Raw genomic sequence first — 13,491 nt, forward strand, 5'->3', positions numbered from 1 at the left:
GTGTCTCTGGGTTCACGTTCGTGCCATTGTCCCTTTCATATTTCGGCATCTGATGGACCCTTCATGCTCATATTGAGACACACAGAGTTCTCAGAGAAAAACAAAACCATTCAACAAACAGAGTGTGTTTTGCAACTTTCCAGAGCAATAAATGCCTGCTTAAAATTAATTGACTATTATTTTTAAATTATGTAAACAACAACAGTCATAGTAAGGAAAATTACTTGGAACAAATGTGAAATTGTCCACGGTGTTATCTGATCAGCACATTCATTCCATTTTTCATGCAATGCATGCTCATTAATTTGGTAATTACTTGATGCCTTAAACGTATTGAGTGATTTTATTAGTATATATTAATTGTACAAAATAATGGGTTTCATTATGACATTTCCATATAGGCATGCAAAACACTTTGATAACATTCACCTCCTCTGTTACTCATTTTATTCCTCTTTCGCCTCACAAATCCCCTTTACATTTATCTCCTTCCCAACCTCCCAGCCCTCAAACTCCACATGTGAGAGAAAACAGACGATACTCATCTCTGTGTCACTTTAGGCAAAGGCCATTAGTTCCATCCATTTTCCTGCAAATCACATGACTTTGCTCTTCCTTATGTCTAAATAGCACCCCACTGCCTGTGTATGCCATGTTAAACTGAAGGATTTTTAACTAACTCACTAGAGCTTTATCTTATCCTGTCTGTGTATTTCCCAAATAGATTTATGTATGCTTTCTCGGACCTTTATTCCAAAGGGTCTGAGCTAGACTACAGTTAATAAGAACACACAGAACAAGTTTCTGGGTCAGACCCGGTTTCTTTTAGAAACTGTTTTTGCTGCGTTGTAATTCATAAGAACAGATCTGCTGCCATGTTCACATGCTGACAGGATGTCTTTTGCAGCAAAACCCAAGTACATACAAAGCAAAGCACACTAAAATAGAAAACAAGTGTTCCCAGCGTGAGCGAGGTTCATACAGCAGCCCTTCTCTCCTCTTCTTTGTTATGAATGTGTTGCTTTGTAAATGCCCTGGTAAAGAAAACCCACAGAGGGGGTTATCAATGCTGGATGTATTCTCTGGGTCCTACTAGAACCCAAACTGCTGATTTATAGTTGTATAAACGGGGAAAAGGCAACCCTAGGACATACAATTACAAATGGTTTTACTCAAGGGTCTAATTTGAGACGTAGATGTAACGACAGCTATGACAACAATCTTCTTTTGGCAGATCATCTTCCAAGCTGATCAAATGAATGAACAGGGCTGTCACAGGAAAGACTGCCACTTCTTCTTGCTCAGTGTCCCAGTCCTGCTGAGAGATGAAGCCCATTTCTACTTCCGAAGGTCTGCTCCTTGATGTCTATTCTGAAGAGCCTCTCCCTCAGACTTCGGACTGAGAACTAAGTTTAGTTCTAGTTCCCATGCCTTGCTCTTTTAATAAATGATTGATACTTTGTGGCTGGGACCACCGGCAGGGAGCCCCGTATGCCAGCGGGCACTCTTCTCTCCTGGGCGCTCATCTTGCATCCTCGCCATCTGCAAAACATGAAACACACTGCTCTTAGTGTCCCGATATTGGCTAACAATGTTTCCTCCCAGGCCTACTCCACAGGTACCAGGTGTAAAGCAAACGCAAGTGAGTCTTTGCTATTTTCAACAGGCAAACTAAAAGTCTGACCTAGAGTGATGTGTCCATGGAGAATGATGTGACCTTTGGTAAAAATGAGTAACTCATAAGGACTGTGGACACGATTCTCTCTGATCTACCCATGATTTGAAATTCCTTGCTTAGTGGCTTTAGCAGCTGGGATTCTTATATAGGCATTTGAAGGAGGTGATGATTGTCTGTGATATCAAGCTCTGCTCCGAATTCCTGTGGCCTTTTCACAGCATTCATTTACAGGACAACATTCCTCCTCCTCACCCCCACCCACTCGGCTCCTGACTTTGCACAAGTGAGCTTCTGATTTCTGATACCATCACCAACTACCCTTCAGGGGCGGCTGTTGAGCAATGGAGCTGCTTTAACCACATACTCCATGAGGACCTGGGGTGTGCATCCTTCCCCTACAACAGCTCTTGATCCATCCATCAGGGATTTGGGAGGAAAACCCAACTTCCAGCCTGCCTCCTAACTCAGATGCCTGATTCCCAGCCAGGCCTGGGCCTTGGCTGCCCTCTATGGGCCTGTGCTGACATGGCGCCTCTTTTGGTTTCCATGCCTTCCCTAGGATACTTCCTCCACTGCTTGATGGATTTACCCATGACTATTTTGTGAACAGACCTTACAAACATGAGTTCTCAACTCAGGAAGAGCTTCACCTGAAGATGGCTTGAGAATTTCCACTAAGTACCTCTTTCCAGGGGAAAATCATGTCCTTCTTGCCCTGCACCTTGGAAAGTTAACATCTAATTTTTTTTTCCTTAAAAAAATTGAAAGTATGCAATTGCAACATGCTGTAAAAGCTGACATTTAAAACTAAAGCCTCCATGGGGGCTGGAGAGATGACTCATAAGGGGAAAGACAAGCCCAATGGCTTGAGGTCAATCCCTGGAATCCACATTTAGAAGCCTGATATGGGAGCATGCATTTGGAACCCCAGCATTGCCCAAGCCCAGATGCTTGCCGGCAAAGCCAACTTGGAGTATGTACTCCTCCTCAAAACAAGGTGAAAAGAGAGAAGAGGCTGGGTTCTCTGACCTCTGCACAGTCCCCCTACACATTCATAGACATACACATCATACGGACTCAGGCATACAACAATAACACAGTCTAAAATGACACTTCCACATTTCATTTATTTTTATTTTTTCAGACAGGGTTGCACGTAGCCCAGGCTGGCCATGAGCTCCTAATCCTGCCTAGGTCTCCTGAGTGCTTGGACCCCAAACATATGCCATCACTCCTGGGTGTGTTTCTCTTTCAGCTTTTCCAACAAAATCAAAATATTGTAGTAGTTTGATATCAGTTATCCATTATATAAAATATGTTTAAGTCAGATAATTTATAGTGTTCATTTCTCTCCTTAAAGTTCTACTTCCACTCCAGTTCCAGCATATAATTTCATGCCAACTGTAAAAAGATTTACATGCTCAAAACTCTTTAATTATTTCCCTGATCATAATTTTCTGTTTGGGGAAAATACGTGTGTGTGTGTGTGTGTGTGTGTGTGTGTGTGTGTGTGTGTATGTGTATGTGTGTGTGTGTGTATGTGTATGTGTTTATTCCCTATGTCTATACAACTAGGTATTTAATTTTTGTCTAGATGGGATATTATTAGAATTTGTCACCACATCCTATATATGTAAACTTTGATCATTTTAACAGGGAAAAAGTAAAGATTTTATTGGAAATTTATTTATTAATTATATGGATAATTTTATATTATTTTTACTTCTGGCTTGACCATTTCTACTCAATCACCAAAGCTTCCTAGGAAGATCTTATATCTGGACCAAAGCACCATAATCAGATGCAGGATGGTTGAAAAACATGCCATACTTTGTGTGTGTGTGTGTGTGTGTGTGTGTGTGTGTGTGTGTGTGTGTGTGTGTGTTGAGGATGGGGCCAGAGAATTTATAATACATGAAAGAGAGAAGGCCTCCAAGATTTCTCTCACACACAAATAGATCCTCTTTAGGGCTAGCTTTCTAGAGGGCCACACTCTGGCAAGTCTCTGTGTGTCTCCAGCAGAGACGCTGGTGTATGTACCCCAGAAGGGAAACACCGGCCTTGCCCAAGCTCCTCATTAGCAGTGGTGGAGGGCCCCAGTAGTGAGGTGAACTGTAGCGATCAAGAGCTAGGTCAGCAACCAAATCCAAGCTGGCACCTGGGGCCCCTCGTTCCCAGTCTGGTATGCTTTCCACCACAGCCTTCAGCTCCAAGTCCCTCATCAAACTGCAGAGAGCTGGCACCCATTGGCTTTTCTCTCTTGGCCACATGTGCTTGAAGCACACCACATTCATTCAGTGCTCACACCACATTCATTCAGTGCTCACACCACATTCATTCAGTGCTCACACCACATTCATTCAGTGCTCACACCACATTCATTCAGTGCTTGCATTAGCCTCTGACATAAGCTCTATTACTGTCTTCATTTGCAGCTGAGGAAAGGGAGGCTCAGAGAGGCAAAGAGACACATCCAACCTCAGATGTTCAGCGATTGTGGAACTTGGGGCACAAAACACTAGCTCTGCAAGGTGGTTCCTCACACAGTGTTCTGTGGCGGCACTGATCTGACCAGAGCTGTCCTCAGACTCAGTGACTACCAACCAGTAAAAGACAATGGAATCTCCTGCAAACATGGACCACTTGCCAGTGATTTCCCAGAAGCCTGAGGTTTCATACACTGTAAATATCTAGTGGAAGGACTCCCGCTAAAGAAGGCTGATTCGGGCTCAGAATCTGCAACACTAGGTCGGTGGGTGAGTTCTCAAACAGCAGCCTGTGTGAGAATCTCTTGCAGGTTCTCATCGCCAGAGTTTCAGTTCAGTAAGTCTGAGGTGAGATCTGGGGAGCTGCATTTCCAGTGAGTTCTAGGTGGCGCTGATGTTGCCAGGGTTGGAGTCTACTGATCTGATCGCTTTCAGCAGCAAATTGCCTTGAGACACCCAGCAAGAATGATTCATTCAGTCAGGATTCGTGGCAGTGTTTTGCAAACTTCTCTTGAATCACCCGGGGAACTTGGTAAATAATACCAACTCTGTGTCTCACCTTCAGATAATGATTTCACTGGTGTGGGGTGTGTTTTTGTGCTCAATTAGAACCTACTACAAATAGTGCTGTTATATAAACCCTAGTAGGTGATTTTTGGTGAATACATTCTGTTAAATATATACATATATACATGTATGTCTGTGTGTGTTATGTGTGTTTTATATATGTTATATATAACATATAGATTGTGTGTGTTGTGTTTTTATATATAATATATATATGTGTGTGTGTGTATATATATATATATATCCTGATATAGTTTGCATATATACATAGGTATGCATATGAGTTCTATTGGGTTTATACAGTTATCTTAGTTAGGGTTTCTATTGCTATAATAATATATCATTAGCAAAAACAACTTGGAGAGAAAAGGATTTTTCATCTTACACTTCCGGGTAATAGTCCATCACTAAGGGAAAATAGAGCAGGAATCTGGAGACAGGGACTAAATCTGAGGCCATGAAGAAGTACTGCTTACTGGCTTGTTCCTCGTGGCTTCCTCTGCCTGCTTTGCTCATAGCAGCCAAGCCCACCTGCCCAGAGTTGGCACTGCCTACAATGGGCTGGGCTCCCCCTGTCAATCATTAATTAAGAAAATGCCCCCACAGGCCTACCTACATGCCAATCTGGTGGGGGCATTTTCTTAATTGAGGTTCTCTCTTTCCAAATGAATCTGGCCTATGTCAAGTTGAAATGAAGAACTATCCAGTGAAACAATGTAGAAAAATACAGAGTCATTTTTCCAACTTCAGTGTGATCCATAAATATTTAGTATAAGATAATTTCCCACAAGGTGCTGGAGCTCAGCGGGACTCTGGGTTGCTGCCCTGGAGTCCTCTACAGATCCTTGTTCTCCACTCCTCACTTTCTCTTTAGCCGCAGATCCATAACTGCCTCACCCCCACCTTATAAAGAAGCTGCCCTTGGCCTTCGCATAGATCTCAGAATCACAACAGCCTCATCCTCTCCGGACACTGCTGAAATCATGGCTCGGCAAGTAGGCGACATCTCAAAGCAGGAAAGCCTGGGCTACAAACGCAGACCTGGAGCGTTCAGAGTCAGGAGGCTCCTCACCTGCCCAGGGGTGCAGCTCCTGCCTTCTTGGAAGGCTGTGCTTCTTGATTATCCCCCACCCCCACCCCGGCTCCCTGACCCCACACCAAGCCTTCAGAAGTACTCTCTTCTCTGGTTGTTCTGAACACAATCAGCTCCCGCTCTGCTTCAGGAGATTGTCTCTCCCTCACCCTTTTATCCTGGGGGCTCCCTGTATTCCTGGACAAACAGCACTTTGTCTCTCTCTATCATTTCTCCTTGCCCCCATGCTTTTCAACCCCCAGGGGAAAAGACCAGCCAGGCAAAAGTACTTCAAGGTCTTCAACGACGACATGGAGGTTACCTTGTTTGTCATTCGCTGGAGCTGCAGCTTCTTCCAAATGTGGCTCTTCCTTGTCATTCACCATCAGTTCTCCAGAGGAGAAGAGCGCGTACAACTTCTGGATCAAATCAGCAGTGATCCCCGAATCGTTACTATGATTGTCCCCTAGTACAAAGAAATGCTGCTCCTGGGGATGGGAGTCTCCAAACAGCTCACTGTCTCCTGCCTCGATTTTGTATACCTCTGGGATGAGGCTGCAGTGAAGGACAAAGGGGATTAAGGTGGTTAGCCGCGTCCATTGTAAGACTGAATGCAAATACAGCCATATACCAGAACAGAAATCCATCTTATGCACGTGATAAGAATAGTCCTAATGTGGTTTGTGCATGGAATTTGATGCAGGGACAATTTTCTAATATTCTGAAGGAAAATTAAACACATATTTGTCTCAGAGGTTTAAGATTCCAAACCAATGCTGTTTTCATTACTAAAACTTTATTGGGGACTCACGGTTTCACTTTGCAAAGTCAGAATCCTTCCTACAACCCTGACATGTGCTTTTCTGAAAGGCAGGTGTTTTCTTTGTCATGTTTTCCATCCAGCCTTTCATATTGTGAGCTTTGCTTTGGCACTAGCCAATATGAGTTGCATTATTTATTAATATGAGGTAGTTTTGATAAAAGCAACAGATATGGTTGCTTATAATATAAAATACAGTTCCTTATAATATAGACCATGCTCTATCTTCTGCTAACTGGTGATATCATCACCAGCACAACAATCAAAACCCCCTTGCACAGCCCAACTTTTGCATCCTGAAAATGAAAATGTCATTCACTTCACATTCTTAAGGGCTGTTTTCTGGGCCGTACTCCCCACATCTGAGATTTCTTAACTCACAATAAACTGTCTTCTGTGCCAGCCTTCTCTGTGCTGGGGAAGGTGGCATTAGCACACTTGGCCTGCAGCTCTCTGGTAGGATATTTGTTGATAGCACCTGGAGACAGAATGGAATTCTTAGTCCAGTGTTTACCTTCCCACATAATAACTACCATCCAAAGCTAGGTCATCTTTTACTGGAGATGTGAATCTTTTCAAAAACAAATTAATCTTCTCAGGAACTTAGCAAAGTCCACAGCCTGGCATTGAAAGACCTTGTTCTTGCCAAATCAATGAGATACAGCAATAATTGAATTAAAAGTTCCCACACTCTGTGATACAATTTCAAGGACATCTCTGAATTCCCATCTATCTATTTCTCCCTCACCCCACACCCCAGAAATGGGGGCTCTTCCTAATAGGTTCTGTTGACTATTGACATTGTCTACCCTATTTCTACCTTGGGGTTGAGAGAAGATATTGTTTTTGATTCACTGTAAACATATTGCCTAAATTCCAGGATTCCTAACTCTAAGGTGAGTCCTGGGATTGCATGTGTTCCAGAACCCAAAATATCCTGGGAAAACCTAGCAAGCTCCCAGCCACAACAGACAACCACACAGTGTGGCTTTTGCTGTCTCTCAATTCCCAGCACAGGCCAGGACATGTTCAATGGTCTAAGAACTCGGGCTATTCCATACCTCTGCCTAAAATTACAATACTGAGGGTAGAAACTGAGGCAGCTACTCTCAGAGTGCCACAGTGGAAAGACACCTTACAATTCTCTATGTAGTTGTACTTAAGTTAGAATTCTTGAACAGAGGCTCCAGAAAATATCTGTGCCCATGAATCATAAGAATTCAAGTCAGAATCGAGAATGGTTAATAATGACAAGGTAGACCAGATGTCCTTGGAGAAGGTGGAGGGGTATTGGCAGTGGGGGTTTTATTTGTTACAATAGCATACTTTGTTAAAGGTTTAGTAACTAAAGTATAGTTTAATAGAAAAGATCATAATCCTAAGGCCAGAATGTACAGGGTTAATTCTAGAATTTACCAGGCATTAATTATGAGCTTTTGAACAATTTATTTAATGTATCTAAACCTTACTTTTTCCTTTATAGAAAAGGATTCTGAATTATTCTCTTCAAAGGCTATGCTGAAGATGAACTGATATAGCCATTCAGAGAACCAAACACAGTCAATGCTTGGAAGTCAGGTTGAAGGGAAACCTTTCACCTATTTGGGGGCCTCCTGTCTGGGACTTTGACAGCAGCAAGACCCAAAGTCAACAAGATTTTTATCTGAAATTCTCCCATTGCCTCCTGTTCGCACCCAGCACTCTCTACTCAAATGAGATGCATTTGACTACACAGGCTGATTAACTGCATGCAGAGACATCAACATGGCAATAAGGGGGAGAAGCTTGAGAGACTTACGTCTGATTGAATGAACAAAGGGCTTGACAAACTTAATGATATAGTCCAAATCTGGCTTGTGTATCCGGCCAAGCTGCACCAAGTGATGATCCAGGGGCTGGCTCGCTAATTCTTCTAACTCCATGTCATTGTGTACAGGACCAAAGGAAAATACAAAGATGGAGTAGCCTTGGCACTTGGCTCTCAGAGATGCATTCCTTAAGACTTCTTTGTCTAAAGAACTGGTTTCACCCGCAGATATTATAAAGATAACTTTGTTTTTCCTCAGATTGGGGGTCCCTACAAAGACATTGTCAATTGTCCACTGAAGGGCATGGCCGATAAAAACATCTCCATTGAGCTGCTTAAGAGACTCTTGGAGATGATGCTTCATTTGGTGTACACTGTGATAAGTGACCAAATCAAATTCCAGGTAGACTGGGCATTCCTCAGAGTTTGGCAGGTAGCCTGGAGGAGAGTAGGTCAGGACAGCCACTCTGTCTCCTAAGACAGAGGTCAGTGGATCTGGGGCGATGTAAAAGTAATCCAGTACTGAAGTTATAAGAGCTCTCACTTCCTTAAACAAATCATTTCCTACTCTCTGAGAAGCATCTATGAGGAAAGCCACATCCATGTAATATTCTTGAAGAGAAGCATCCTCAGGTTCATCAGCAAGACCCAGTTCTTTTCTGCCATGATTATTATGTTCTGCAACAGAATAGTTGAGTCACTCATAGTGAAAGGGTTAACTTGAAACTCTAAGACATAAATATAAATATATGGCATGGGGTGTCACTATTCTTCATTCCCATATCATGGCAGACATCACTAGTCAATGCCACAGTAGATATCACTAATCAATCTCAGTACTTGTTCCTAGATACATTCTTCAAATCTGTCTTCATTTAGCGCAGAGAGTTATTTCCATTTGAAATATTTATTTTGGGTTTTTGTAAAATGACTGATTTGACCCCAAATATCTTAATGCAAGAGAGAAATACATGCCTATTTTAATGCTCCCACATGTTTACTGATCCTATAGCACATATTCACATCTACTGAATATTTAATTACAAGAAGTGACCACAAAAGAAAGAACAGATGTCAAAGTTACAACTCATGGGTTTTGGTATCAAAGTGATCTGATTTGAAATAATGAGTTGGTAAATAGTATTTCCTCTTTAATTCCCTAGAAATGTTTGTATAGAATTGGTCAATTCATGGCTGGGTGGTGGTCCCACGCCTTTAATCCCAGCACTTGGGAGGCAGAGCCAGGTGGATCTCTATGAATTTGAGGCCAGCCTGGTCTACAAAGTGAGATCCAGGACAGGCACCAAAACTACACAGAGAAACCCTGTCTTAAAACAAAACAAACAAAAAAACCAGCAATAAAGAATTGATATTCATCATTCCTCAGAAGTTTTGTTGAATTTATGGTGAAATCATGTGAACATTTCAAGTAGAAATTCAATCATTTTGACAAGCTAGTTAGGTTATTTCTTCTTGAATGAACTGTGGTGATTTTCATATTGTAAGAAATTTGTGTCCAATTTAAATGCAAAAGTGCCTTATTACATTCCCTTGTTACCATTTTGATAGCTGTAGATGGAAGATGCCTCCTCTCTCTTTGCTACCACTGGCTCTTTGTGTCCACTTTCCCTGGTGAGTCTGATTACAGCTTTATCAATTTTATTGATCTCAGAGATCTGACTCTTGGCTTTATTGATTTTTCTTATTTCTTGTTCATTAAGTCCTTAAATGTTATCGCTTTCTTCTGCTCACTCTGGGATTGCTTATCTGTCAGTTTTTGGCTTCTGAAGATGGAAATTGAGGTCATTGATTTGAAGCCATTCATTTTTTTTTATATATCAGTATAAGTGTTTAATGTCAGAATCCCTTCATAATCATGCTCTAGTGGAGTCTCAACCATTCTGGAATTTTGATTTCATTTTCACTCCTTCCAAAATGCTTTCTAATTTCTTTATCTATTTCCTCATTGGCTATGAATTATTTTTAAGTGTTTTATTTATTTTACAAAGGTTTGGGGATTTTCCCAAAGATCTTTCTGCTGATTATTTTTACTTTGGTTTTATTTGGGTCAGAAAATATACTTGCTATGACTGGAATCCTTCGAATTCTTGAGCATTGTTTTATAGCCCACAGTATTGTCTGTTTTGGCAAGTATTTCAGGAGCACTTAAAAAGAATTGCGCACTCTGCTCTTGGGTGTAAGTGCCAAGTAGGTTACATTCGCTGATAATTTTGCTAAAAAAAAAAAATGTGCCTCTCTTCTATTTTTTCCACCAGATATTGGGAGAGAATATAGACTCTCACTGATTTTTCATTACAATTTTCAGAGCTCTTCTTCATTTTGAGTCATTTCCATCGCTATATTTCAAGTGCACTGCTATTTTTCCTTCTGTCAAATCCTTGCCCCCCTCTCTGGCACACTGTTCTTGCCATCCCCATGGTTTGCATCTCTACAAACACTGTTGAGCGCCAGAGGCGCGGCTCAGTGGGTAAAAGCTCCTGGGCTGCTGGCGTGAGGATCTGAGTTTGCACCTCAGCACCCAGGGAAAAAGTTGGGCGTGGCGGCACCAGTAACCCCAGCACTGTGGGGTGCAGAGACAGGAAGAACTCTGGGGCTCACTGGCTGCCAGCCTGGCTCCATCAGTGAGAGACCCTGAAAGGAGTAAGGTGAAGAGTGGTTGAGCAGGACATCAAATGTCCTCCTCTGTAAGCGTGTGACCACACATATGAATGCACACACATACACACCACGCACACACAACACACACATACACCACACACTACACAACCCCACATACCACACATGTACCACACACCCAATATATATACACACACACAACACATACACCACACATATACATCACACATACACACCACGCACACACACCACACACACACCACACTCCATACTCTGGTGAGTAGCGCGGGAAGAGCATCTAGAGATCTCTGGAGTTCTCTCTGTGCAGCTCTTCCTCTGTCCTGTGAACCTTCTCTTGGTCTCCCTGGACTCTCAGCTCTGTCTCCTCATCTCTGAGCTCACTCGGCTCTCCTGAAATTCCTCCCACCTCACCACGGCCTGGAAGCTCTCAGGCCAGGAAACTGGAGTAACTGCTGTTCACGCCTTTGTTTTAATCCCCCTGTGTCGTCGACGCTCATGTCCTGACGTCCACTGTTTAACCATCTGTGTGGGCGTTTTTATTTTTCCTGTTGGTTGTGTTGGATCTGGTCCCTCTATTGTCCTGAGGAGGTCCTGATATGAAAACCTGATCATCTTGTGGGGGGTGGGGGGTCACTTCTTCTCCCAGAGCATGAAGAGCTGGTCACACGTGTACCAGGTTCTTAGCACATTTACACTAACCAACAGGATTTTTCACTTTGAGGGATTGTCGGAAATGTACAGGCCTCCCATCCCCACCAGGATCCCAGTGTGAAGTTCTCGCTGGACTTCGGGTCCAGACGGAAGTCCTGGTTAAACTGCTAAGCAGGAGACAACGTGTGTGTGTGTGTGTTGTGATACCCTTCACTACCAGTGGTCCATAGTGCACATCACCACAGGGCACATCACCACAGTGCACATCACCACAGTGCACATCACCACAGGGCACATCACCACAGTGCACATCACCACAGTGCACATCACCACAGTGCACAGCACCACAGTGCACAGCACTACAGTGCACACATCACCACAGTGCACATCACCACAGTGCACATCACCACAGTGCACAGAACCACGGGGCACAGCACCACAGGACACATTACCACAGGACACGTCACCACAGTGCACATCATGTGTTATCAGCAGAGGCTCTGTTTTCCAACCACAGCTTTTCAGTTTTGTGAAAGGACCAACCAGCACACTTTTATAAACAGAGGACGCGATTTCATACACGCTGTGGTAGAGGAGGATGCCTAGAAATATTGCTATTTTGGTTCTAGTTTTCTTTTTATAAATGAACTAAAATCTCATTTTCTCCCAAGTACCTAGCAAAACAATCCTTTTCTAAAGAGGCACAAACCACCTACCAAAAACTCTAAAAATAGGTTCCTTCTCTACTTAGAAGACTTTCGTGGAAATCAAAGAAACTAAGTATAGATGACTGTGCCTTGGAAACTAAAATTTAGCCCAACACAAGGTATGGTTGTTCTATTTTGAGTCTAAATTCACGTTATTTGGGGAGACTTGAGCTTTAAAGTTATTTCTCCTTTCAGAAACCCTGGCAGAAGCTTAAATAAAACCTGCACAACAGCTCACAGCAATGCTCTACGTTCTCTCAAATGTCGGCGGAACTGGATTCTCGCCTTCGGCTCTGTGGTTCGTTAGTTCTGTGGTTCACTTGGTTGAAAGGCAGAGGAGGGAGAGCTGGCTCACTATCACGCACAGACTTGGACAGGATGAATGAGATACAGTCAGATTTCCAAGGAAGTCCCCCACTCCCAGAGAGACTAGCCTAACTTCAGCCAAGCATGTCCACCCCAGAGCCAAGGGTCAGGGGAGTAGGTGTGGAAGGGAAATTTAGGGAGAAAGGAGTAGCTTCATGCATGAGTCCTTTGGACTAGATCATGACACTTATGGGGAATCTCAAGACATTTGTGAGTTATCTAGTGGGCTTTCTTGGAATTTAACCAGCTCCAAAATTAGCCATGGGTTTTCCTTTTCTGTTTTCTTTTCTTTTTGTTTTTGTTGTTGTTGTTGTTTGAGATAGGGTTCCTGTGTGTAGCCTTAGCTGTCCTTGCATTTGCTCTGTGTAGACCAGGTTGGCCTTGAACTCAGAGATCCGCCTACCTCTGCCTCCCAAGTGCTAGGATTAAAGGTGTGCACTACCACCTCCCAGCTTAGCCATGGGTTTTTCATAGGCTACGTGTACAGCTGAGGCTAATTTATGTATGGGGTTCTATTTATGTGAACAATATCTGATATTTTTCTTTTTAAAGACGTTTACCTTTGTGTGTGTGTGTGTCCATGTACATGTGCATGCCTAGAACTCACAGAGGCCAGAAGAGAGTGGAGGATCCCCTGGAACTGGATGATTGGGAACTACCATGTGAGTGTTGAGAACCA

At 42.9% G+C, this 13,491-nt stretch overlaps 1 protein-coding gene across 1 annotated transcript in view; it reads right to left on the minus strand.

Moving 5' to 3' along the window:
- Positions 1-320: 320 nt before the first annotated feature.
- The window catches only part of Col6a5 (collagen type VI alpha 5 chain), a 122,786-nt gene continuing 109,615 nt past the window's right edge, over positions 321-13,491 (minus strand). The window contains exons 38-41 of the mRNA XM_042281552.2: positions 8,422-9,108; positions 7,005-7,101; positions 6,126-6,358; positions 321-1,542 (exon numbers count right to left, since the gene is read on the minus strand). Of these exons, the coding sequence (XP_042137486.2) occupies positions 1,523-1,542; positions 6,126-6,358; positions 7,005-7,101; positions 8,422-9,108 (1,037 nt within the window). The 3' untranslated portion in view covers positions 321-1,522. The remainder of the gene's footprint in view (positions 1,543-6,125; positions 6,359-7,004; positions 7,102-8,421; positions 9,109-13,491) is intronic.

Source organism: Peromyscus maniculatus, chromosome 7 (genome assembly GCF_049852395.1).
Source record: "Peromyscus maniculatus bairdii isolate BWxNUB_F1_BW_parent chromosome 7, HU_Pman_BW_mat_3.1, whole genome shotgun sequence".
NCBI classification, from domain to species: domain Eukaryota; kingdom Metazoa; phylum Chordata; class Mammalia; order Rodentia; family Cricetidae; genus Peromyscus; species Peromyscus maniculatus.